Consider the following 24,357-nt stretch of genomic DNA (forward strand, 5'->3'; position numbering starts at 1 on the left):
TAAAGATATAGTAATTAAAATAATAATAATAATAAAAATATTTTAAAAAATTAAAAAAATAAGATAAAATAAAATAAAATGGTCAGATCCACAATAATGGTCTAATATAAAAATAAACATTCTTCAGTTTACAGCCTACATACATGTACCATCTTAATTAGAACACCTCTCATTCATTTCTTTCTCAAACACGTTCATAACATCCATTTTAATCACTATTCCCTGATTTTTACTCAGGAACCTTCTTGTTAAAACCCTTACTCACTCATCATACCCTCCACAGATTTACACATACTCAAACCTTATTGTCAAACTTACTATTTCCATCAAACCCAGTTTTCACTCGTCATATTCAACTCAAAAGAACATATAAAATAAACAATAACCAAAGATAAGAACAAAGGTAAACTAAAACAATTATAAAAAGAATAAAGAGATAAGATAGGGTGCAATCAGACGGACATACAGTGCTCAGAGCTCATTCAGTAAATGCTCAGCTGAACAGATGTGTTTTGAGTCTGGATTTGAATGTGGCTACTGTTGGAGCACATCTGATCTGTTCAGGAAGCTGGTTCCAACTGCGGCTGGCATAATAGCTAAAAGCAGACTCTCCTTGCTTTGAGTGAACTCTTGGTATTTCTAACTGACTTGATCCTGCTGATCTGAGTGATCTGTTGGGTTTGTATTTAATCAGCATATCTGCGATGTATTGGGGTCCTAGCTCATTGAGTGATTTATAAACAAGTAATAGTACTTTAAAGTCGATCCTAAATGTAACTGGAAGCCAGTGTAAAGACCTGAGGACTGGTGTGATATGGTCATATTTTCTGGTTCTGCTCACAATCCTGGCAGCAGCGTTCTGTATGAGCTGCAGCTGTCTAATGGTCTTTTTAGGAAGGCCAGTGAGAAGGCCGTTACAATAGTCCACCCTACTGGTGATAAAAGCATGAACGAGTTTCTCTAAGTCTTGCCTGGAGACAAAACATCTAATCCTTGCAATATTTTTCAGATGATAGTATGCTGATTTAGTTATTGCTTTGACATGACTACTGAAACTCAGGTCGGACTGTAAAATCACTCCAAGATTCCTGACTTGATTTTTTGTTATCAGGCCTTTAGCCTCAAGATATGCGTTCACCTTGAGAATTTCATCTTTGTTTCCAAATGTAATGATTTCGGTTTTGTCTTTGTTTAACTGAAGATAGTTTTGGCACATCCAGTTGTTAACTTCATCAATGCATTTGCACAGGGAGTCAATGGGGCTGTAGTCATTAGGTGATAGTGCTAAGTAGAGCTGGGTGTCGTCAGCATAGCTGTGGTAAGCAATATTGTTCTTTTTCATTATTTGGCTCAGTGGCAGCATATACAGGTTAAACAGGAGAGGTGCTAGAACTGACCCTTGTGGGACTCCGCATGTCATGGATGTCCACTCAGACTTATGGTCTCCTATACTCACATAATAACCTCTCCCTTCTAAGTATGATCTGAACCATTTGAGGACCATCCCAGAAAGCCAGACCCAGTTTTCCAGCCTGTCTAGAAGTATGGTGTGGTCAACAGTGTCGAATGCGGCACTGAGGTCGAGTAGAACCAGAATTGATGTTTTGCCTGTATCAGTGTTTAAGCGAATATCATTTATAATCTTTATGAGCGCTGTCTCTGTACTGTGATGTGGACGGAAACCAGATTGAAAATTGTCAAAGTATCCATTTGAGCGTAAGAATTTGTTCAACTGATTGAAAACAACTTTTTCAATGATTTTGCCTATGAAGGGGAGATTTGAGATTGGTCTGTAGTTGCTCAGTATGGAGTTATCTAGATTTCTCTTTTTCAGAAGAGGCTTAACTATTGCAGTTTTAAGGGCGGTTGGAAAAGTCCCATAGAGAAGTGAGGAGTTTACCACTTCTAGGAGATCTGCTTCCAAACAGTTAAACACACTTTTGAAAAAAGAAGTGGGGAGTGCGTCAAGGGTGCAGGTTGATGTTTTAAGATGCTGTACTGTGTCTTCTAAAATTTTGCAGTCAATAGCGTCGAAATCTGACATGGTAATTTTCCGAGGGTTTGGTATGACCTGACTGACCCCAGAGCAACTAGAGGATGTGCTGATCGCCTTTCTGATATTATTGATTTTCTCTGAGAAGTAGGAAGCAAACTCACTGCATTTACTGTCTGAGAGCATTTCACTAGGAGTCTGACTCGGGGGGTTTGTTAGTCTCTCGACAGTAGCAAAAAGAGTGCGCGTGTTGTTTATGTTTCTGTTTATAATATTTGAGAAGAAGGTCTGTCTAGCTTTGCCTAGTTCAACATTGAAAGCATGAAGGGTGTCTTTATAGATGTTATAATGGACTACAAGTTTTGTCTTCCGCCACATGCGTTCAGATTTTCTGCATTGTCTTTTCATTATTTGAACTGCTGTTGAGTTTCTCCAAGGTGCTTTTTGTTTGGTACTCTTTTTTCTGACTTTTAGAGGAGCAATATCATCAATTACACTCTTAACTTTTGAGTTAAAGGAGTCAAGGAGAAAATCAACAGAGTCTGCAGATATGCTTGGTGTTAGAGATAAAGCCTTCATAAACAGCACATTAGTGTTCTCATTTAAGCATCTCTTTTTGACAGAGACAGATCTAGCTTCAATGGCAGGAGAGATTGATATATCAAAGAAAATACAGAAATGATCAGACAGTGCCACATCCTTAATAACAATTGATGAAATGTTTAGACCCTTACTGATAAGTAAATCTAGAGTGTGTCCACGATTGTGTGTGGGTCCATTTACATGCTGTGTCAAATCAAAAGTGTTAAGAACAGTCATGAGCTCTTTTGTTTTACTGGATTCAATATTGTCTATGTGAATGTTAAAATCCCCAGCAATAGCAAAACAGTCAAACTCTGAGGAAATTATTGATAACAGTTCTGTAAAGTCCTCAGTGAAGCCTGCAGAGTATTTCGGAGGCCTATAAATAATGATAAGCAGGATGCGTGGAGAACCTTTTAACACAATACCCAGATATTCTAGAGACAAATAGTCACCAAATGATACTTGCTTACATTGATAGAAATCTTTAAAAAGAGCAGCAACACCTCCACCTCTCCTAACTGCTCTGCAAACACTCATAAAAGTAAAGTTAGGAGGGGCTGCTTCATTGAGGACTGTTGCACTACAGTTTTCTTCTAGCCACGTTTCATTTAGAAGCAGAAAATCTAGGTTGTTAGTGGTTATTAAGTCATTGACTAGAAATGATTTGTTCTTAAGTGAACGGATGTTTAAAAGCGCTAACTTAACAGTAATAATTTTTTTCTCCACATTAATCCTATTTTGGCAGGTAACAGGCAGCAGATTATATTGGTTTATTAAACGGCCTGACAAGGCCTTAGACTTTCTTTCACGTAACAGAACAGAGATAGAGAAAGAGGCAGGCACACTGGGTTCCCACTTGTTTTGTAAACATTTGATAAAGGTACTGTTATCATAGCGGGGACCCAAAACACATCACTGAGAGCTGGAATCAGTTGTTTTTGGTTCACCTACAGAGAACTCCCGAACCAGGGCTGTGAAAACAATTTTAATTTTTTAATTTTGCTCTTGCAGCCCTGGGAGCGAGAACTTTTTTCTCTGTTCTTGCAGAGTATGTTGCAGCCTTTAAACTTCACTGACCACTAGGGGTGCAACAGATCGCAGTTAATCCGCGATCTGAACGGATCACGATCCACGGTTCGGAACGCACATGACCCGTGGATTTATTGCGGTTTTTTGGGTTGTTTTTTTTGCGGATTCATCTTAATTGTTTAGCGATCGCAGAGTAAAAGACCGTTTCATTTGCCGATATTGCTTTTTAAGTAATTTTGTTCCTTTAAAGTCGCCGAGTTTCAGTGAAACTACACACAGCCGTCGTTCAAGTGTAGTCATAATCAGTCAACAATGGCTAGTGGAGGCGCAGAAGAACTTGAAAAGCCTCCCGCATCATTCACATCGCATGTATGAGAGCATTTTGGCTTCCCCGTGAAATATAATGATGACGGAAGGAGGGTGGTGGACAAAACTGTAACAGTAACGTTACTGTGGCAGCATAAGAGAGCTGTATGAAAGTGGCATTACATCGAGCATGGCTATCTGAAGCGACACCTGCTCACACACAGCATAGTCTGTTTGCAGGGCGTGTTTTTTTCCGTACCATGTTAACAGATTACAGTTCTTTACACTGCAGCAGTGTCAGTCCGTCAGTGCGGTGATCGTTTCTGCACCGAGTCTGTTTTGCTGTGCTGGACGCGCTGAATTGTATTGTATTGATGCGAAAATCTAGTAATTTCCCCACATATGCATATTTCATGCATATTTTGTACTCTGTTTCAAAGTAAACACATGGCTTTTTGCCTTGGGTAAAGCAAGAAAAATGTCTTTTAGCTTTAGGTACACAAGTGAAATAATGGAGAGCACTCTTTTCTGGAGGTGAAAAAAAAAGTTCCCTATGAACTGCATGATTTCTTTTAAAAAGATTTTAAAAAAATGAAAGAAAAAACGAGTTTGCTGTTTTTGCCCATTGTAAGTTCTAATTTAAAATGTTTATTTTAACATAGTCTAGCCGGTTTCTAAGGTACTAGGCTATATAAATATAAAGTAATGCATTTAATAAAACGTTTAAATGTAGTGTGTTTAAACATGATATCTATAAAAGTGTAGACCTACAAAGAGAATTGCAATGATGACAAGCCATGTTCAGTACCAACTTTTGGATTTTAAATAAAAATAATGATTGTGTGTTAAACAGGCGTGAGGTCTTCTCTCTCCCCTGAGAATGTTGACATCCTAATCTTGTTTTTTCGTTTTTCTTTTCATTATATGCTCAGGGTCATTTTTACATCACAGGTTGTATTTCACATGTTACACTTTAACAACTGAGTAAAATGTGATTTATTCAGCTGGTTATTTATTTTAGCCTATATTTGTTAAAACCATAACCATATAGGTTATACTAACACCAAAATGTTTCATACAATAAATGGAAAGCAAATAAAAATATTCTCCTCGCCCTTTTTTTCTGATCCGAAAAATGATCCGATCCGTGACTAGTGATCCGTGATGTGATCCGAACTGTGAGTTTTATGATCCAACAGCCGGTCCTGCAGATTTGCTTTATACAACATTAGAAAGATTAGACCCTTCCTATCAGAACAGGCTGCACAACTCCTGGTCCAAGCTCTTGTTCTCTCCAGACTGGACTATTGTAATGCTCTTCTGGCTGGGCTTCCAGCATGCACTATCAAACCCTTGCAGCTGATCCAGAATGCAGCGGCGAGAGTGGTCTTTAATGAGCCGAAGAGAGCGCATGTCACGCCTCTCTTCATCAGACTGCACTGGCTGCTCGCATCAAATTCAAGGCATTGGTTCTCGCCTACAAAGAAGCCACCAGCTCTGCACCAATATACCTAAACTCGCTTGCTCAGACTTACCCTCCATAAGCTTGCGTTCTGCAAGTGAGCGGTGCCTCGTGGTTCCATCCCAAAGAGGCATGAAATCGCTCTCATGGACATTTTCCTGGACCATTCACACCTGGTGGAATGAACTGCCGATCTCAATTCGTGCTGCCGAGTCTGTAGCCATTTTCAAAAAGCATCTTAAGACACATCGTTTCCAACTGCACCTGACCAATAAAAACTAGCACTTAACTATCATATTACATTTTCTGTTTGTTTGTTTTGGCGGGGAAAAAAATGTCTGTGTACTGTGCTCGATTAACTCAGACTTCTCACAGCTCTTGCAGGTTGTTGGCCTTGTTTGTTTCGTTGCTTCTATTGCTCTCCCCTTTTTGTAAGTCGCTTTGGATAAAAGCGTCTGCTAAATGATTAAATGTAAATGTAATTTATGACAACCATTCTGTAGAGGTTTTCACCTCTACTGCATATTTTTGCTTGCAAATAAAAAATAAACCTGATTTAAATATAAATCAATGTTTTCTAAAAGTTATTTGCTATATATAGGTCCTCAAAAAATTAGCATATTGTGATAAAAGTTCATTATTTTCCATAATGTAATGATAAAAAGTAAACTTTCATATATTTTAGATTCATTGTACACCAACTGAAATATTTCAGGTCTTTTATTGTTTTAATACTGATGATTTTGGCATACAGCTCATGAAAACTAGAAAAATTAGCATATCATGAAAAGGTTCTCTAAACAAGCTATTAACCTAATCATCTGAATCAACTAATGAACTCTAAACACCTGCAAAAGATTCCTGAGGCTTTTAAAAACTCCCAGCCTGGTTCATAACTCAAAACCGCAATCATGGGTCAGACTGCCAACCTGACTGCTGTCCAGAAGGCCATCATTGACACCCTCAAGCGAGAGGGTAAGGCACAGAAAGACATTTCTGAACGAATAGGCTGTTCCCAGAGTGCTGTATCAAGGCACCTCAGTGGGAAGTCTGTGGGAAGGAAAAAGTGTGGCAAAAAACACTGCACAACGAGAAGAGGTGAGCGGACGCTGAGGAAGATTGTGGAGAAGGACCGATTCCAGACCTTGGGGGACCTGCGGAAGCAGTGGACTGAGCCTGGAGTAGAAACATCCAGAGCCATAGACATCATATACGTAGACGCCCCATGATGCGCTGGAGCGTGATCCAGTGTCGCCGCCATATTGGTTGGGTCTCTCCACTCAACGCTAGCATTCAGAGTCAATCGGAGTCAACGGAGAGCAAGCAATTATGCCCGTATTTTATGCAGCTTACGGTTGCAATAATGCAATATTGATACCAGATTGCATGGGATTACATTTCAGAAGTAAGATTGAACAATAATTTAGGTTATTTTACAATTTATACATCATTACCATTTCATGCTTGTGTCATTTGTGGTGTCTGTAGGCCTATTTCACAAAGAAAGGCTGCAACACATCGCAAAATTAACTACCCTGGAGTTACAGAGTGCAAACATACGCAAGAAGCTGTGCAGAACAGTTCTTTTTAAAGGATTTTAGCTCCCCATTCCCAGTTGCAAGCCTGACAGGGTAATGTAAGATGCTGGAATGACCTGGAGTTATAACGCTTAATTCAGGCCTTTAAAAAATAATAATTCTGAGCTGGTACAGTATTTATGGTGGGAGCTTGTATGTGTTACAGAAGGTGAGTGAGTGTGTGTGTGTGTGTGTGTGTGTGTGTGTGTGTGTGTGTGTGTGTGTGTGTGTGTGTGTGTGTGTGTGTGTGTGTGTGTGTGAGAGAGAGAGATAGAGAAATAAATCTAAGTGAAAAATCAAACTTTATTAAAATATAAAATTCATAAATGTATACATTTATCAATATGCCTGTGTGAGTGTGTGAGAGAAATAAATTCAAATGAACAATCAAATTGGTTTCTTTATTAAAATATACAATTCATTCATTTATCAATATGTCATAGTCTACCATATATCTTAGTTAAAGCAAGTAATACAAAGTCTTTCTACATGAAAGCAGAATTTTTCAATGTGTGACAGCATCCTGTATCCTTACTAAGTCTCTGCAGTTTGTAACAAACCAAACCGTGTGAAAATCCGGTAAAAACTTGGGGAGTTATGATCATTGTAGTTGAGAATACATCTTCCTCAGTAGAAATAAATGCGGGGGGCGGCGCATTGGGGACCCATCCAAGATGGCGCCGCGCTGATACGTCCGCTCCAATAGGCAGCGTAAGTCTATAGGGCGTCTACGTATATTATGTCTCTGTCCAGAGCCGCCGTGCACAGGCGTGTGCAGAAAAGGGGCTACAGGTGCCGCATTCCCCAGGTCAAGACACTTTTGGGCATCAGAGAAGCAGCACTGGACTGTTGCTCAGCAGTCCAAAGTACTTTTTTCGGATGGAAGCAAATTTTGCATGTCATTGGGAAATCAAGGTGCCAGAGTCTGGAGGAAGACTGGGGAGAAGGAAATGACACTGGACTTCAGGCATTTTGGCAAGTCCCCACAGTCAGTGATGGTCTGGGGTGCCATGTCAGCTGCTGGTGTTGGTCCACTGTGTTTTATTAAGGGCAGGGTCAATGCAGCTCGCTATCAGGAGATTTTGGAGCACTTCATGCTTCCATCTGCTGAAAAGCTTTATGGAGATGAAGATTTGGTTTTTCAGCACGACCTGGCACCTGCTCACAGTGCCAAAACCACTGGTAAATGGTTTACTGACCATGGTTTTACTGTGCTCAACTGGCCTGCCAACTCTCCTGACCTGAACCCCATAGAGAATCTGTGGGATATTGTGAAGAGAAAGTTGAGAGACGCGAGACCCAACACTCTGGATGAGCTTAAAGCCGCTATCGAAGCATCCTGGGCCTCCAGAACACCTCAGCAGTGCCACAGGCTGATCGCCTCCATGCCACGCAGCACTGATTCCCACCCAAGTATTGAGTGCAGAACTAAACATAATTATTTGAAGGTTGACTTTTTTTGTATTAAAAACACTTTTCTTTTATTGGTCGGATGAAATATGCTAATTTTTTGAGATAGGAATTTTGGGTTTTCATGAGCTGTATGCCAAAATCATCAGTATTAAAACAATAAAATACCTGAAATATTTCAGTTGGTGTGCAATGAATCTAAAATATATGAAAGTTTCATTTTTATCATTACATTATGGAAAATAATGAACTTTTATCACAATATGCTAATTTGCTTTTATCACAATATGCTTTTTTGAAATGGACCTGTACATGGCCTACAAATTTAAATCACCATGTGAGAACACATTACATTAAAATATGAACTTCAATAAGTGGACAGAAAGGAGGTTTAATGCGTTTACATGTTAAACAAAATCGACGTATGGGACAAAAATCTAGCTGTAACGATCGGTTATTGCCTAATGCACTTTGAAGCCTGGCAAACAATCAAGCTAAATGTGTAGAGTTTCCAGCAGATGGCACCGCGAGCTTGTGCAGCGCTAACAGAATACGCAACATTTATACATGTATTAGAAACATTTATATTCTGCGGTCCATTTGTAGTAATTGTTTAAGGCGATTTGACGATTTCAGTCGTCATCATACAGTAGCCAGCACTTACCCCCTTTCATAAAGCGCGTGCCTCACTCTAGGCTGGTCGCTGTGGTTGATTTGACAGGAGTCGGGCGTGACACATGGAGACACAGGACTGATTATTCGTCTTAGCCAATCACGTTGACAGGAAAAGAAAATGTAGCAACGGCAGGTTTAGGGAAAATAGCGCAGTAAAAGTACCGATACAGCACTTAAAATGTACTCAAGTAAAAGTACACTGTTTTTAAACTACTTAAAAAAAGTACAATTCCTGAGAAAAACTACTCAATTATAGTAACTCGAGTATTAGTAATTCGTTACTTTACACCACTGCATATATCTCAACTCGCCCACCAACTTGTTATATGGAGTCAGAAGCATCTGAGGTCGCTTTGTGCCATCCATGTCCCTGCAGTCCTGAACCGTGCAGCCGACAAACTCTTCAGTCAGTTCCTGGTGAATGGAGACTTCATCCCCAGACGGTTCAGCTGATTTGGGAACAGTTTGGCGATGCACAGGTAAATGGTAAATGGACTGCATTTATATAGCGCTTTTATCCAAAGCGCTTTACATTTTGCCTCACATTCACCCATTCATACACCGACGGCGATGTCAGCCATGTAAGGCGCCATCCAGCTCGTCGGGAGCAGCTGGGGTTAGGTGTCTTGCTCATGGACACTTCGACACTTGGTCAGGTGGAACCGGGGATTGAACCACCAACCTTCTGGTTTGTAGACAACCTACATGAACCACTGAGCCACTGCCGCCCCGGTAGATCTGTTTGCCTCCCACGACTCTTCCCACTGCCGCTTGTTTTATTCCCTGACTGAGGTCATGCTGGGCAGGGATGCTCTGGTGCACAGCTGGCTGCGGCCTCCTCAAGTATGTGTTCCCCCTTCTTGCACAGGTTCTGTACTGGCCGCACTGGCCCTGGGTGGACCTGGTTCTCTGAACTCGTACCCTTGCGACAGCCCCTCCCTGGTCAATTCCTCTGATGAAGGACCTCCTTTCTCATCCTCTGGCACCGGCGTCCCGATCTTTGGAACCTCCACATGTGGCTCCTGGATGGGACATGGCAGGTTTGAGTACCCTACCATCACTTCTGCTAGGGCCTTGCTTACCAGACACGCCTATACATTGAAGTGGAAACTCTTCATCACCTGGTGTTCTTCTCGCCAAGAAAACCCCTGGAAATATTTGGGTCCGTGCTCTTGTTTCTCCAGGAAGTGTTAGAATGAAGGCTGTCTCCTTCCACCCTGAAGGTTTATGTGGCCGCTATATCAGCCTACCACGAGCTTGTGGAGAACAAGAAGGCTGTTGACTCATCTCCCGTCAGACAGTCCTTTAATGGCGGGCTTGTATGCAATTCTCAAAACGTCCACAATGGCGCCATTTATCGGGAATCTGATATTACAAAACAGATACCCGATTATGGGAAAATGCTTAAATATCGGGAAACTATCAGGAATCCGATATATCGGTCGATCACTAATATTGTTTATTTAATTGTGAGAGTGTTTTCCGAGTCAGTCCTCTTCTACAATCTTCTACAATGTCCACAAAGACATCGGCAGTGTGGCAGCATTTTTTTAAAATCAAAAAAGGGACAAAAGTTGATTGCATATTTTGCAAGCAACAGTTTGCTTATCAGCTCAACAACAAACATTTCATATCACCTAAAAACGGTTAACTACCTCGTCTGCGTTAGGTTGCCCGTCTGTATAGAGTAGGCTGTATGAACATATCAGAATGCCATATTTCAATGTTTTAGTGTAGGGTTTTTTATTTGGAGCCTAATGCGCGATGCGCTCTGCCCACTGTTTGTATTAGTTCTGAGCCTATGCTTTATTTTTCAGATATGCACTTTATTTTGTTCCTGCTCTTGATCTGGCTTGTTTAATAAATATTCCTTTTTTATTAAAGTGGACGTGCCTTTTGTGTTTAAGAGAAAAAGATTTAAGTTAATAGTCTATTTGTGTCGCAGCCGCGAAGCTGAGCTCATATGTTCAATCTGCACGGAGCGGCTGAAATTAGAGTGTATGTCAGTTATTATAATATATATGACAAAAACAATTGTCTAAATTATTGGATTATTGATTATTGTTGGATATTCCTCAAAAGTTCTTGTGATGATTTCACTAGTTGACAGCATAGTGCTATAGTTCCGGAAATCATAGGCTATGATATTGCACAGGAGCACGAGATGCAACACTGTCAGAGCCGACAGCACTGTTGGGCATGTTACTTTAAAAAAGTAATTAGTTATAGTTACTAGTTACTTATCACAAATAGTAACTGAGATAGTAACTGAGTTACATCATTTCCTTAAATCATCCTGATGTTTTGAAAACCACTGGATTAGAGAACAGGACTGATTCATTTCCCGATACACATTCAGACACAAAGTCCCACTGCCTCAAGATTTCATAATTATCCTTGAATATATGTTTCCAAAATGACGTCAGATATTAAAATGAAGCTCATCCATTATAAACACTCATTTGTCATTCCACAACATATAGAGATCAAAGCTGATGAACCCCTAAATACATATTTCTTACCGTGACTCCACGTTTACCAATCAGGACTCCATACGGTGAATAATCTCCAGACGTTATCCCTAATCCCATCATCTTCCTCACCATCATCTTCCTCACCATCATCTTCCTCGCCATCATCTTCCTCGCCATCATCTTCCTCACCATCATCTTCATCGCCATCATCTTCCTCACATCATCTTCCTCGCCATCACCTTCCTCGCCATCATCTTCCTCACCACCATCTTCCTCGCCATCACCTTCCTCGCCATCATCTTCCTCACCACCATCTTCCTTGCCATCATCTTCCTCACCATCATCTTCCTCACTTCCTCACCATATTATAAACAAACACATAAACAACACGCGCACTCTTTTTGCTACTGTAGACAGACTAACAAACCCCCCGAGTCACATTCCCAGAGAAATGCTCTCAGACAGCAAATGCAGTGAGTTTGCTTCCTTCTTCTCAGAGAAAATCAAAAATATCAGAAAGGCGATCAGCACATCCTCTAGTTGCTCTGGGGTCAGTCAGATCAGACCAAACCCTCGGAAAATTACTATGTCTGATTTCGAAACAATTGACGGTAAAATTTTAGAAGACACAGTACAGCATCTTAAAACATCAACCTGCGCCCTTGACGCACTCCCCACTTCTTTTTTCAAAAGTGTGTTTAACTGTTTGGAAGCAGATCTCCTAGAAGTGGTGAACTCCTCACTTCTCTACGGGACTTTTCCAACCGCCCTTAAAACTGCAATAGTTAAGCCTCTTCTGAAAAAGAGAAATCTAGATAACTCCATACTGAGCAACTACAGACCAATCTCAAATCTTCCCTTCATAGGCAAAATCATCGAAAAAGTTGTTTTCAATCAGTTGAACAAATTCTTAAACTCAAACGGATTCTTTGACAATTTTCAATCTGGTTTCCGACCGCATCACAGTACAGAGACAGCGCTCATAAAGATTATAAATGATATTCGCTTAAACACTGATACAGGCAAAACATCAATTCTGGTTCTACTCGATCTCAGTGCTGCATTCGACACTGTTGACCACAACATACTTCTAGACAGGCTGGAAAACTGGGTCGGGCTTTCTGGGATGGTCCTCAGATGGTTCAGATCATACTTAGAAGGGAGAGGTTATTATGTGAGTATAGGAGACCATAAGTCTGAGTGGACATCCATGACATGCGGAGTCCCACAAGGGTCAATTCTAGCACCTCTCCTGTTTAACCTGTATATGCTGCCACTGAGCCAAATAATGAAAAAGAACAATATTGCTTACCACAGCTATGCTGACGACACCCAGCTCTACTTAGCACTGTCACCTAATGACTACAGCCCCATTGACTCCCTGTGCAAATGCATTGATGAAGTTAACAACTGGATGTGCCAAAACTATCTTCAGTTAAACAAAGACAAAACTGAAATCATTACATTTGGAAACAAAGATGAAATTCTCAAGGTGAACGCGTATCTTGAGGCTAAAGGTCTGATAACAAAAAATCAAGTCAGGAATCTTGGTGTGATTTTGGAGTCAGACCTGAGTTTCAGTAGTCATGTCAAAGCAATAACTAAATCAGCATACTATCATCTGAAAAATATTGCAAGAATTAGATGTTTTGTCTCCAGGCAAGACTTAGAGAAACTGGTTCACGCTTTCATCACCAGTAGGGTGGACTATTGTAATGGACTTCTCACCGGCCTTCCCAAAAAGACCATTAGACAGCTGCAGCTCATACAGAATGCTGCCGCCAGGATTCTGAGCAGAACCAGAAAATATGACCATATCACACCAGTCCTCAGGTCTTTACACTGGCTTCCAGTTACATCTAGGATCGATTTTAAAGTACTATTACTTGTTTATAAATCACTCAATGAGCTAGGACCCCAATACATCGCAGATATGCTGATTAAATACAAACCCAACAGATCACTCAGATCAGCAGGATCAAGTCAGTTAGAAATACCAAGAGTTCACTCAAAGCAAGGAGAGTCTGCCTTTAGCTATTATGCCAGCCGTAGTTGGAACCGGCTTCCTGAACAGATCAGATGTGCTCCAACAGTAGCCACATTCAAATCCAGACTCAAAACACATCTGTTTAGCTGAGCATTCACTGAATGAGCACTGTGCCACTGTACGTCCGACTGCACCTTATCTATGCATCATTTTTTAAATAATTTTTTATAACTGTTTTAATTTACCTGTTCTTTTCTTTGGTTATCATCATTTTATTACTTTTAATTCTCTTTACATTGTATTCTTTTTCTTATGCATTTTTAGCCCTATTTTAATTCCTTTCTATGTAAAGCACTTTGAATTGCCATTGTGTATGAAATGTGCTATATAAATAAACTTGCCTTGCCTTGCCTTGCCTTGCCATCATCTTCCTCGCCATCATCTTCCTCCCCACCATCTTCATCGCCATCATCTTCCTCGCCATCATCTTCCTCCCCACCATCTTCATCGCCATCATCTTCCTCACCCTCATCTTCCTCACCATCATCTTCCTCACCATCATCTTTACTGATCCTTTTACATTACGTGCAATAAAGTTGTAACTAACTTTTCCTTCACTGCTGGAGTCCTGAATTATTTTTGTTTGTCTATTTTTTATGAGTCCAGAATTGCGTTGCAAACAGCGCTGGAGACTCTATTGGTCGACTACTGGTGACAGATATTATGAGTTTATCTATTACTAATAATGATTACAGTCAGCAACTAGAGAAAGCAGAACAATCACAGACCAGAATATAAACTATAAAGATAATAAACATATATTAGCTAATATTAATGTACAGTTTTCACCCTGAAGTTAAGATATTATTTAATATCAATCATAAATTTATAACAATCCTCATTAATTCATTTACCCAGACCCGTGATGTTTTTAATCACTGTAAATCCATTTTCTAATTAATGTTAAAGGTATCATGAACTGGCTTTTTTATTTTTTTATACTGTTGTCTGAGGTCAACTAATGATGTCCGTGTGGTTTTTACATTTAAAACATCATAACTCATCAGTAATAGGCTATTTTCTACACTGGTTTTGAGGCTCTCACCTGAAAGCTGGGTTTTGATGGGCGTCTCACTGGAGACTTGGAAGTAAACACCCAAGGCTAGGATTGGAGAAGATTTGCATATTTAATGAGCTTCAGCTCCCCTGTCAGTTCAGTTCACATGAGAGAGGAGAGATGAGGGAGAAGCGGCAACCGGAGTGATTCTCTCGATCACAGGGCTCGTAAACGTCTTTATCAAACAAACACAATGATTTATTTCTCATCCAACAGCGATTGATTGGAATATTATTTTTATGTTACACATAGCCCGCTAGATCGGTCGATATAAGCGCGAACCGTGCGCACACACACACGTGCGCGCCGCCCTTCAAATATGAAGTCGCTCGAGAGACAACAAAGAATAAGAATGAATATAATGAGATTGATCGGCCTGCCGGGCGTTGCGAGCCCTGGCCCATACGTGTCTGAGTCCAGCGTGCTAAAGGTATGTTCTGTTAGACACACACACATTAGGGCTGAACAATACGGACAAAATTACATATCTCGATATCAATACAATACGATATGACTACGTGTTTGGTGAAAACCACGCATTTCTCAGAAAAATAAAAAGATTTAAGCCTACATTTCAAAAATGTGTGTCAGAAAATGTATTGTTTTTAAGCCTTTCGCGTACGATCCCACCGGTGTAATCAGAGACCGGTCCCTGGAGCGAATGATCAAGTGCATCACGATCGGCACGCTCAGAGCTGTCGTATACCACAACTTTTCAGTGTTTTTAACCACATACTGTTTATTTTAGGTTTCAAACATATAAATTCACATAAGTACTAAAAAAAACAATACATTTAGAGTTTATAAAATACACACTGATGTCTATGGAAGAGATAATAATCCTTTCCATTATAATTCGACACGTTTTATTCATATCAGATACACACATTGTGTAAGTAACTTCAATGTTTGCTCTATTCTATTCCCAGATCATCAGCCACTTACTTTTCAGTATTTTGGGAGAAGTGGATGAATTCACGTGTTGTAAACATAGAGGTTGCAAATCCAACAGATCTGATTCTCTGAACTGCGTCTGCGGCACAAACTAACCCGGCGGCGGCCATCGCGCATACAGCTCAACTAACGCTATCGTTATAAAGGGCTTTAAACAACAATATACTTCCACTCGCATGTATTTGACAATCGGAATATCAGATATGTCATGCCACAGCTAACACATTTGTGAATATTCTGTATAAAAAAGGAATAATGACATAAAAGCAGATCATCATTCATTCAGCACTGTTGCTGCTGCGGTGTGTCACGTGACAAGCAATGACGCGTCACCATGGAAACGCCGCCTCCCCGTCTCACAATATAGTTTTCATGTCCCTGGTAGTGTGTGTGCGCTGGCTTTAGGACACTCGTAAAACTGATGTTTGTTGTGAAAACGATCCCGCAGTGAAATGAAGTAGGCGATGTCACCTAAATCGGCAGCTGACGATGTGTACAGTAAAACATTGCGATCGTTCATGGGGGGGGGGGAGCGGAGTGGGAGCGGAGCGCCGAGATTTTGAATGGAGTGAGGAGCGGATTTTTTAAAAGTCGGAGCGTTGTGGTTTTTAGTCGCTCTGAGAGCGCTCCACTACTGCTCCATCATGATTACAATTCGGGCCGGCACATAATAACTACATTATTAGCCAGAACTAGAGCTTAGATCGGCTCCAAAAAAATCCAGCCCGACTCTGCCCGAGCCCGTGCACCCGAGAGACCAGCCCTGACCGACACATTAACTGTGAATGAGCCCGTAATGACTAATGAGCGGAGCGGAGCCGGTGTGATCAGCTCAATAATCCGTAGGCGCACACTCATGAACCCGCCGGTAAAATGATGATCGCTCAAATCCGGCTCAGACATGACATAAATCTGTAGCTTACTATACTTGTTGTAGCCATTACACAATGTTTTTTTTTTCTTTCATATTTATGTTTAAATATTATAATATTATTTTTAAGCGCTATACAGATGATCACGGCGATGGGCATGAGCGGGATGTTAAAGTTTAAGGGATTTTTTTTTTTTACCTCATACTGAATATGATCGGGTGAAAGCACATTTTAAACAGGTAGCACTTATTCACACACGTAATCGTTCTCTCTAATGCATTCAAAAACATCTTGTAGTGTTTACCAGCTTACAGTTATCAGTACTGTAGTTACAATATACAATTATTCTATTATATGATTTTGAATGAGCAGACATCTGTATTGATCCGTAGATTCAATTTATAGAGCGTGGAATTTATAGATGAGTCGGTGGGCGGGGCTACTGGATTAGACGAGTCGGTGGGCGGGGCTACTGGATTAGACGAGTCGGTGGACGGGGCTACTGGATTAGATGAGTCGGTGGGCGGGGCTACTGGATTAGATGAGTCGGTGGGCAGGGCTACTGGATTAGATGAGTCGGTGGGCGGGGCTACTGGATTAGACGAGTCGGTGGGCGGGGCTACTGGATTAGACGAGTCGGTGGGCGGGGCTACTGGATTAGATGAGTCGGTGGGCGGGGCTACTGGATTAGATGAGTCGGTGGACGGGGCTACTGGATTAGATGAGTCGGTGGGCGGGGCTACTGGATTAGATGAGTCGGTGGGCGGGGCTACTGGATTAGATGAGTCGGTGGGCAGGGCTACTGGATTTGAGTAGTCGGTGGGCGGGGCTACTGGATTAGACGAGTCGGTGGGCGGGGCAACTGGATTACACGAGTCGGTGGACGGGGCTACTGGATTAGACGAGTCGGTGGGCGGGGCTACTGGATTAGACGAGTCGGTGGGCGGGGCTACTGGATTAGATGAGTCGGTGGGCGGGGCTACTGGATTAGATGAGTCGGTGGGCGGGGCTACTGTATTAGATGAATCGGTGGGCGGGGCTACTGGATAGATGAGTCGGTGGGCGGGGCTACTGGATTAGATGAGTCGGTGGGCGGGGCTACTGGAATAGATGAGTCATGGGCGGGGCTACTGGAATAGATGAGTCGTGGGCGGGGCTACTGGATTAGACGCGCTGCAGAGGCGTGACGTCAGTACGAAGCACAAGACCGTTTCCTGGGTCTGGTGTCTATAAAAGCTTTTCTTTGACTAACAAGGACGTTTTCAGCTCTGAAACTTACAGGATATTCTTATATTACCATGACCTTTTATATATCAAAAGCTCAAGGGAAAGTTGATTTCTCAATTCATCACCCCTTTACCTTGACTGACTGCTTCATTTCCACATTAAAATAATCTAAAGGCACATCATGAGCCCTTTAAGACTCTGAGCTTGTTATTTAGGAGAAAACCTCTCATTTAGCAAATGGTGCTGATTCATTATTAAACATGATTCTTCATTAGTGTTATCATGGCTATCAAAATCCAGTGTTCTGTATTTTGCGTACGTGAGTTTTTGTTGTAGGTGGCTATAAAAAAATGCAAAAAATTGTACTGTGCTAATTACTTGAGACTTCTTACAGCTCTTACAGGTTGTTGGCCTTGTTTGTTTCGTTGCTTCTATTACTCTCCCCTTTTTTGTAAGTCGCTTTGGATAAAAGCGTCTGCTAAATGATTAAATGTAAAATGTAAATGTAGTGAATAATGAACACTCACAGAGCTTTTCTGCAGTTGCTCACAGCTGGTATCAGTCTTCTTCTGCCCTCAGCTGATGTGTTGTATTTCCTGAGGTTCAGCTCATCCAGCGGCTCCTCTGAGATCTGAAGCATGTAGGCGATTGGTGAGCAGTGAGACGGAGAGAGTTTCTTCTCTGAGTGTTTGTCTGATTTCACAAACTCCTGAATCTCTCTGGACAGAGTCTGATCTTTCACTTCCAGCAGACAGAGGAACAGATTGATGGACTGATCAGCTGAGAGTCCACGTCCATCATCCTTCTCATCTTTGATTTTCTGTTGAATGTACTGTGTGATTCTCCTGATGTCCTCTGAGCTTTCCTCTGTGTGTGTCAGTAGATCCTGTAAGAGTCTCTGACTGGACTCCAGAGAGACGCCCAGCAGGAACCGCAGGAACAGATCCAGCCGTCCATTCTCACTCCTGAGGGCTTTATCTACTGCTGATGTTAGTAGTTTATACAGAGAGTCTTTATCAGACCAGTAAGATCTGAATCTATGCAGTGGTTTCTTGTTCTTGATCAGATGAGAGTAAAACTCATAGAAAGCAGCGAGAAACTCCTGGAGGCTCAGATGAATGAAGCTGTAGACTTTCCTCTGATGAATCACAGATTCCTCCTTAAAGATCTCAGTGCAGATCCCAGAATACACTGCGGCGTCAGTGACATCTATGCCGCTCTCTCTCAGGTCCTCCTCATAGAACATCACATTGCCCTTCATCAGCTGATTGAAAGCCACTTCAGCAAGTTTCACAATCACTTCTCTGTTGGACGGCAGGAGTTTCTCTGGATCTCTCTCTTCATACTTCTGATTCCTCATGTTGATCTGAATCAGCAGGAAGTGGATGTACATTTCAGTCAGAGTTTGAGGGATTTCTGCCCTCAGATCTTCTTCCAGGAGCTTCTGAAGCACAGTGGATGAGATCCAGCAGAAGACGGGTATGTGGCACATGATGTGGAGGCTTCTTGCTCTTCTGATGTGGGAGATGATTCTGCTGGCTTGATGCTCGTCCCTGATTCTCTTCCTGAAATATTCCTCCTTCTGAGGCTCATTGAATCCCTGAATCTCTGTCAGACGGTTGATGTATTTGGAGGGGATCTGATTGGCTGCTGCTGGTCTGGAGGTGATCCAGATGAGAGCCGAGGGAAGCATCTCTCCTTTCATGAGCTTTGACATCAACACATCCACTGATGAAGTCTCAGTCACACCAGAAACTTCCTTTGGCATCAACACATCCACTGATGAAGTCTTAGTCTGTCTGAGCAGTTTTCTTTTCCAGATCTTTGACATGAACTGAAAAGAAAGGAAAACACATTGTCTAATTTACTTAATCATATAATTGAAAATCTATGCAAAAAAATGTGTTTCTCTTATAAATCTGTCAATTTACAACAAAAATAAAAATGTGATTTGATTAAAAAAGGGGCAGGGTCTCACACCACTGTTTGGGAGCCATATTATTAATATAATTTTGAGATCACTCAGTTTCAGTCAATCTCATGTCAATCTTGAGTACCTATAGAGTAGTATTGCATCCTTCATATCTCCGAAAAGTCTTTAGTTTTATCACATTTATAAAAGAAATATAGGCTGTACCGAGTCTTTCCGGAAAAAAACGAGCACCTGGAGGCGTATCGTGTGGGCGGAGCTAAAGAATGACAAGCGCGCAAAGCGGTGACGCAAAGCGGTGATGTCCAGATCCAGAATCAAATCTGAGGGAGAAATAAATTGAACAGGAGAAACGGCAACATCAGGACGTCCGTCTCTGTGGTATGAAAGTTACTGTATTTAGTGGCCTCTCCACATTTCTGTGTCTTTACTCGCAGTGTATGAGGACATGATTCGGTTTATGGACTATTGTATGCGACTAGACCTTAGAAGTAGCAAGCAAAACGGTTTTGCACGTCAGAATACTGTAACGTTAAACAGAACAACAATGGAGTAACCGTTAGCGCATTTGACTGACGAAGCACGCGATCGTGTCGTTTACTGATGTTTACTCATGCGTCCGTAGCCGACAGCACAGACATCTGAAGCAGTTTAACTCACCGGCTGCTTCCAAAGCAGGACCGAACCTTTATCGCTGGGACTGCTCAGTCAAAAACACACTTCTTTGGTATGATTTGGTAAAGTCCTGACAGCAGTGGCGTGTAAATCCACTTTGAGACGCGACTGAAGCGATGTTGTGAAGCTTCCCGTCATTTCTGCGTTCAAATCTGTTCAAATGCAGCGCTGCCTTCCCAGAATGCTGTGCTGAAGCGTTGAAGTCGCTCGACGTCACCCATAGGAATAAAGTGGAGCGCGGCGCGGACTATAACGACAGAAGTGTTCACGACTGGATCTGCACCTGAGAGACTGTTTACGCGGCGTGCATTTCCTCTCTCTTTCGCTCAATTCACGCGCGTGCACACCCTACCGGGAGAAGAGCCCGTACGGCCCATACAAGGACCTTCCGCTCTATTAACGTCAAGTAGACCCATACTCGAAAAAAACTTGCCGAAACTTGTGAGAAACCGGAAGGAGTATTTTTAACACAGAAATACTCCATCAAACGTCCAACATTAGTTTTTGAAACTTTGTATATGTTTAGGATGGGAATCCAAGTCTTTAACAGTGGACAGCTCAGTATGCAGGAAACAGCATTTCACCCCCCCCCCCCCTTTAAAAATTACTTAATTCCCTGATTTTGAAACTATGTGAACAAATTATATTTGTTTAATTTAATTGATTCACGTGGAACCGATGTACATTAAATCATGCAAATCCAACATACCCGTTTCAGTGCTGCAGCCACTGATGAAGTCTCAGTCACACCAGAAACTTCCTTTGACATCAACACTTTCCTTTTGCCTGAAAACCTCAGTGTGATTCTGCTTTCATCCAGACCATCAAAGATGAACACAACTTTACACTCCTCATAAATCCTCGAGTCCAGATCGTGAAGTTCAGGATGAAAGTCCAGCAGAAGTCTGTGAAGACTGTACTGATGATCTCGGATCAAGTTCAGCTCTCGAAATGGAAGCACAAACATGAAATCTACATCCTGATTGGCTCTTCCCTCAGCCCAGTCCAGAATGAACTTCTGCACAGAGACGGTTTTTCCGATTCCAGCGATGCCTTTAGTAAGAACAGTCTTGATCTGCTGTTTCTCCTCACGTCCTGGTTCAGCTGAGGCTGTAAAGATGTCATTGCAGTAGATTGGAGTGTCTTGTGAGTGTTGTGTTCTGGCTGTTTTCTCCATCTGTAAAACCTCATGTTCTTCATTCACTCCTCCTCTCTCTCCCTCTATGATGTAGAGCTGTGTGTAGATCCTGTTCAGGAGGGCTTCATTCTCCTGGGGTTTCATTCCCTCAAATAATCTCTCATACTTGTTCTTCATGCTGGTTTTGTGTCTGTCTTTGACTCTCTGGAGCTCATCATTCATCGGTTGATCGTGTCTGTTCAGGTACGGTGTAACGCTGGGGAAAGTGTTGATCAGACGAGAGACTGAGGCGGCTCCTCCAGAGATGCTTCGCTCTCCATATACTCTCCTGAAATAAGGAGAACAGATTACTAAATGTGAAAAATAAATTAAACTCTAAATCACTACAGACGTCAATCTTGTATTTTCTGTGTAATTAATGCATTCATGTCAGTTTCAGTTGAACACTTTCCTCAATGCACATTGATCCAAAGCAGCTTCACAGAAAACAGAGAAGTAGAAAAACACAGAGAAAAGGAAAACCGTGTCTTTCAATCCTCCAGCGAGCAGCTCAAGGTGACAGAGACCAGGAACAAACTCACTAAGAGCTTTAAGAGATGATGAAGAAACCCAAACCTCATCCTCAATCTGACACCAGAGATTCTGTCAGACAATAAGTGTCTTATCTCTGGACATTGGGATCAAAGTTCATCTCTGAATGTTTGTCCACAGATTTGAGGTGAAATCAGAAATAAAAACCGAACTCATCTCTCGGTGTATTCAGTGTGTTTTTGAGTCTCATGTTAAATGTCTTCTCTAAGTTACTCTAGACCAGTTAAAGGGATAAAGGGACCCGTTAAATTCACCCAGAAATGAACATTCAGTCATTATTTACTGAACCTGATGCTGTTCTAATGGCTTATGATCTTCTTTCTTTTTCAGGCCACAGAAGGAGAAATGTTGAGAAATGTCCTGCTCGTGTTCGTCTGTAATGGCAGTAAATACTGAGCCGCTTCAAGCTTTAGAAGAGAAAGATTCACCGAATGATCGCATCAGACTCGAGCTGTATAATCAGTTCTGTTGGTCTGCTGTGAGCCAGGAGAAGCACACAAGCGGCATCTCACCATTTGGAGAAATCAGGATTAAGACACAAACTCTAAAGCACTCGACAGAGATATTCACCTCAGAGATCAGCATTCTGGGATACTTCTGCATCGTTTCATTTATTATATTATCTCTAATAATATATCATATCTCACCTCTTCACAGACACACAGCTGGGGTCAGAGGTCACTGCTTCACTGAATTTAAGAGGAGGATCCATGGATCGGTCACTCCTCACAGACACACAGCTGGGGTCAGAGGTCACGGCTTCACTGAATTTAAGAGGTTGATCCATGGATCGGTCACTCCTCACAGACACACAGCTGGGGTCAGAGGTCACGGCTTCACTGAATTTAAGAGGTTGATCCATGGATCGGTCACTCCTCACAGACACACAGCTGGGGTCAGAGGTCACGGCTTCACTGAATTTAAGAGGTTGATCCATGGATCGGTCACTCCTCACAGACACACAGCTGGGGTCAGAGGTCACGGCTTCCCCGAGTTCAGGAGGAAGATGACCCATGGATCGGTCACTCCTCACAGACACACAGCTGGGGTCAGAGGTCACGGCTTCCCCGAGTTCAGGAGGAAGATGACCCATGGATCGGTCACTCCTCACAGACACACAGCTGGGGTCAGAGGTCACTGCTTCACTGAATTTAAGAGGTTGATCCATGGATCGGTCACTCCTCACAGACACACAGCTGGGGTCAGAGGTCACTGCTTCACTGAATTTAAGAGGTTGATCCATGGATCGGTCACTCCTCACAGACACACAGCTGGGGTCAGAGGTCACGGCTTCATCACTGGGTTCTGCATAATGACAAACTGACCTCAGACCTGCACACAGAACAAATCACAGGACAATATATATTAAATTATTGATAATGGAGAGAATTGATTATATCATTATATTAGTTTGAATAATTGCGATGAGATGATAATAAATAATTCCCTCTACACTTTATCCTCAGTCTGAATGTTTTAGACAAAACATTGTTTTAGTGTGATGTGTCAGGAAAACATGGCTCCTGTTCTCAAAACTACACACATAAAAACACCAAACACACACACACACACCTCACATGTAGAAGCAAACACTTCATTCAAAAAACTATTTTAACTTTTCTAAAACTGGTGCTTTTGCTTAGTAACTCTACACACAAACATCACATGATTGGCCACACACACCAAACTACACACACACACACACACACACACACACACACACTCACACTCACACTCACACACTCACACTCACACACTCACACACACACACACACACACACACACACACACACACACACACAGATGTGCCAAATGTAGTGAACTATAATCCGTGACTGTTACGCTTCTGTAACTTACAGTCTCTGTCAAACGCTTGAAACATTAATAATGTTTAATGTCTCTGAGAGAGTCTCTTCTGCTCATTAATCTGATCATAACTCCAGTAAAGCAGTGAAATATTCCTCCAGTGTAAATCATCTGTTCTCTATGGGAATATATAGTAAAGTGTGATTTATTCCTGTGATCAAAGCTGAATTTATCATCATTACTCCAGTCTTCAGTGTCACATGATCCTTCACTAATCATTCTCAGATGAGGATCTGATCATCAACACACATTTAAGATGATCAGTATCCTTGATAAATAAAAGTGTTAATAAATCTCTTTTTTAATCTTACCACAAATATTTGAATATCTTATTTTCATAGTTATTTTATAGCACCTTACGTTAATGCTCCAGACGCCATTTTGTGTTTTCTTCAAGACTGCTCATAACATTAAAGTTTGTTTCGTAAAGCTGGACTGTCCTGATATGAGTCCGAGAAGTAAGAAGTGATAGTTGATCTAGTTATTAAA

The 24,357-nt window shown here is 41.6% G+C and overlaps 1 protein-coding gene across 1 annotated transcript in view; it reads right to left on the reverse strand.

Moving 5' to 3' along the window:
- Positions 1-21,711, reverse strand: part of LOC137040877 (NACHT, LRR and PYD domains-containing protein 12-like) — a 68,108-nt gene extending 46,397 nt beyond the window's left edge. Inside the window, exons 1-2 of the mRNA XM_067416634.1 lie at positions 20,983-21,711; positions 18,196-19,502 (exon numbers count right to left, since the gene is read on the reverse strand). Coding sequence (XP_067272735.1) covers positions 18,196-19,502; positions 20,983-21,633 — 1,958 coding nt within the window. The 5' untranslated portion in view covers positions 21,634-21,711. The remainder of the gene's footprint in view (positions 1-18,195; positions 19,503-20,982) is intronic.
- Between the last annotated feature and the right edge of the window lie 2,646 nt (positions 21,712-24,357).

The sequence above is a fragment of the Pseudorasbora parva genome, chromosome 15 (assembly GCF_024679245.1).
Source record: "Pseudorasbora parva isolate DD20220531a chromosome 15, ASM2467924v1, whole genome shotgun sequence".
NCBI classification, from domain to species: Eukaryota; Metazoa; Chordata; class Actinopteri; order Cypriniformes; family Gobionidae; genus Pseudorasbora; species Pseudorasbora parva.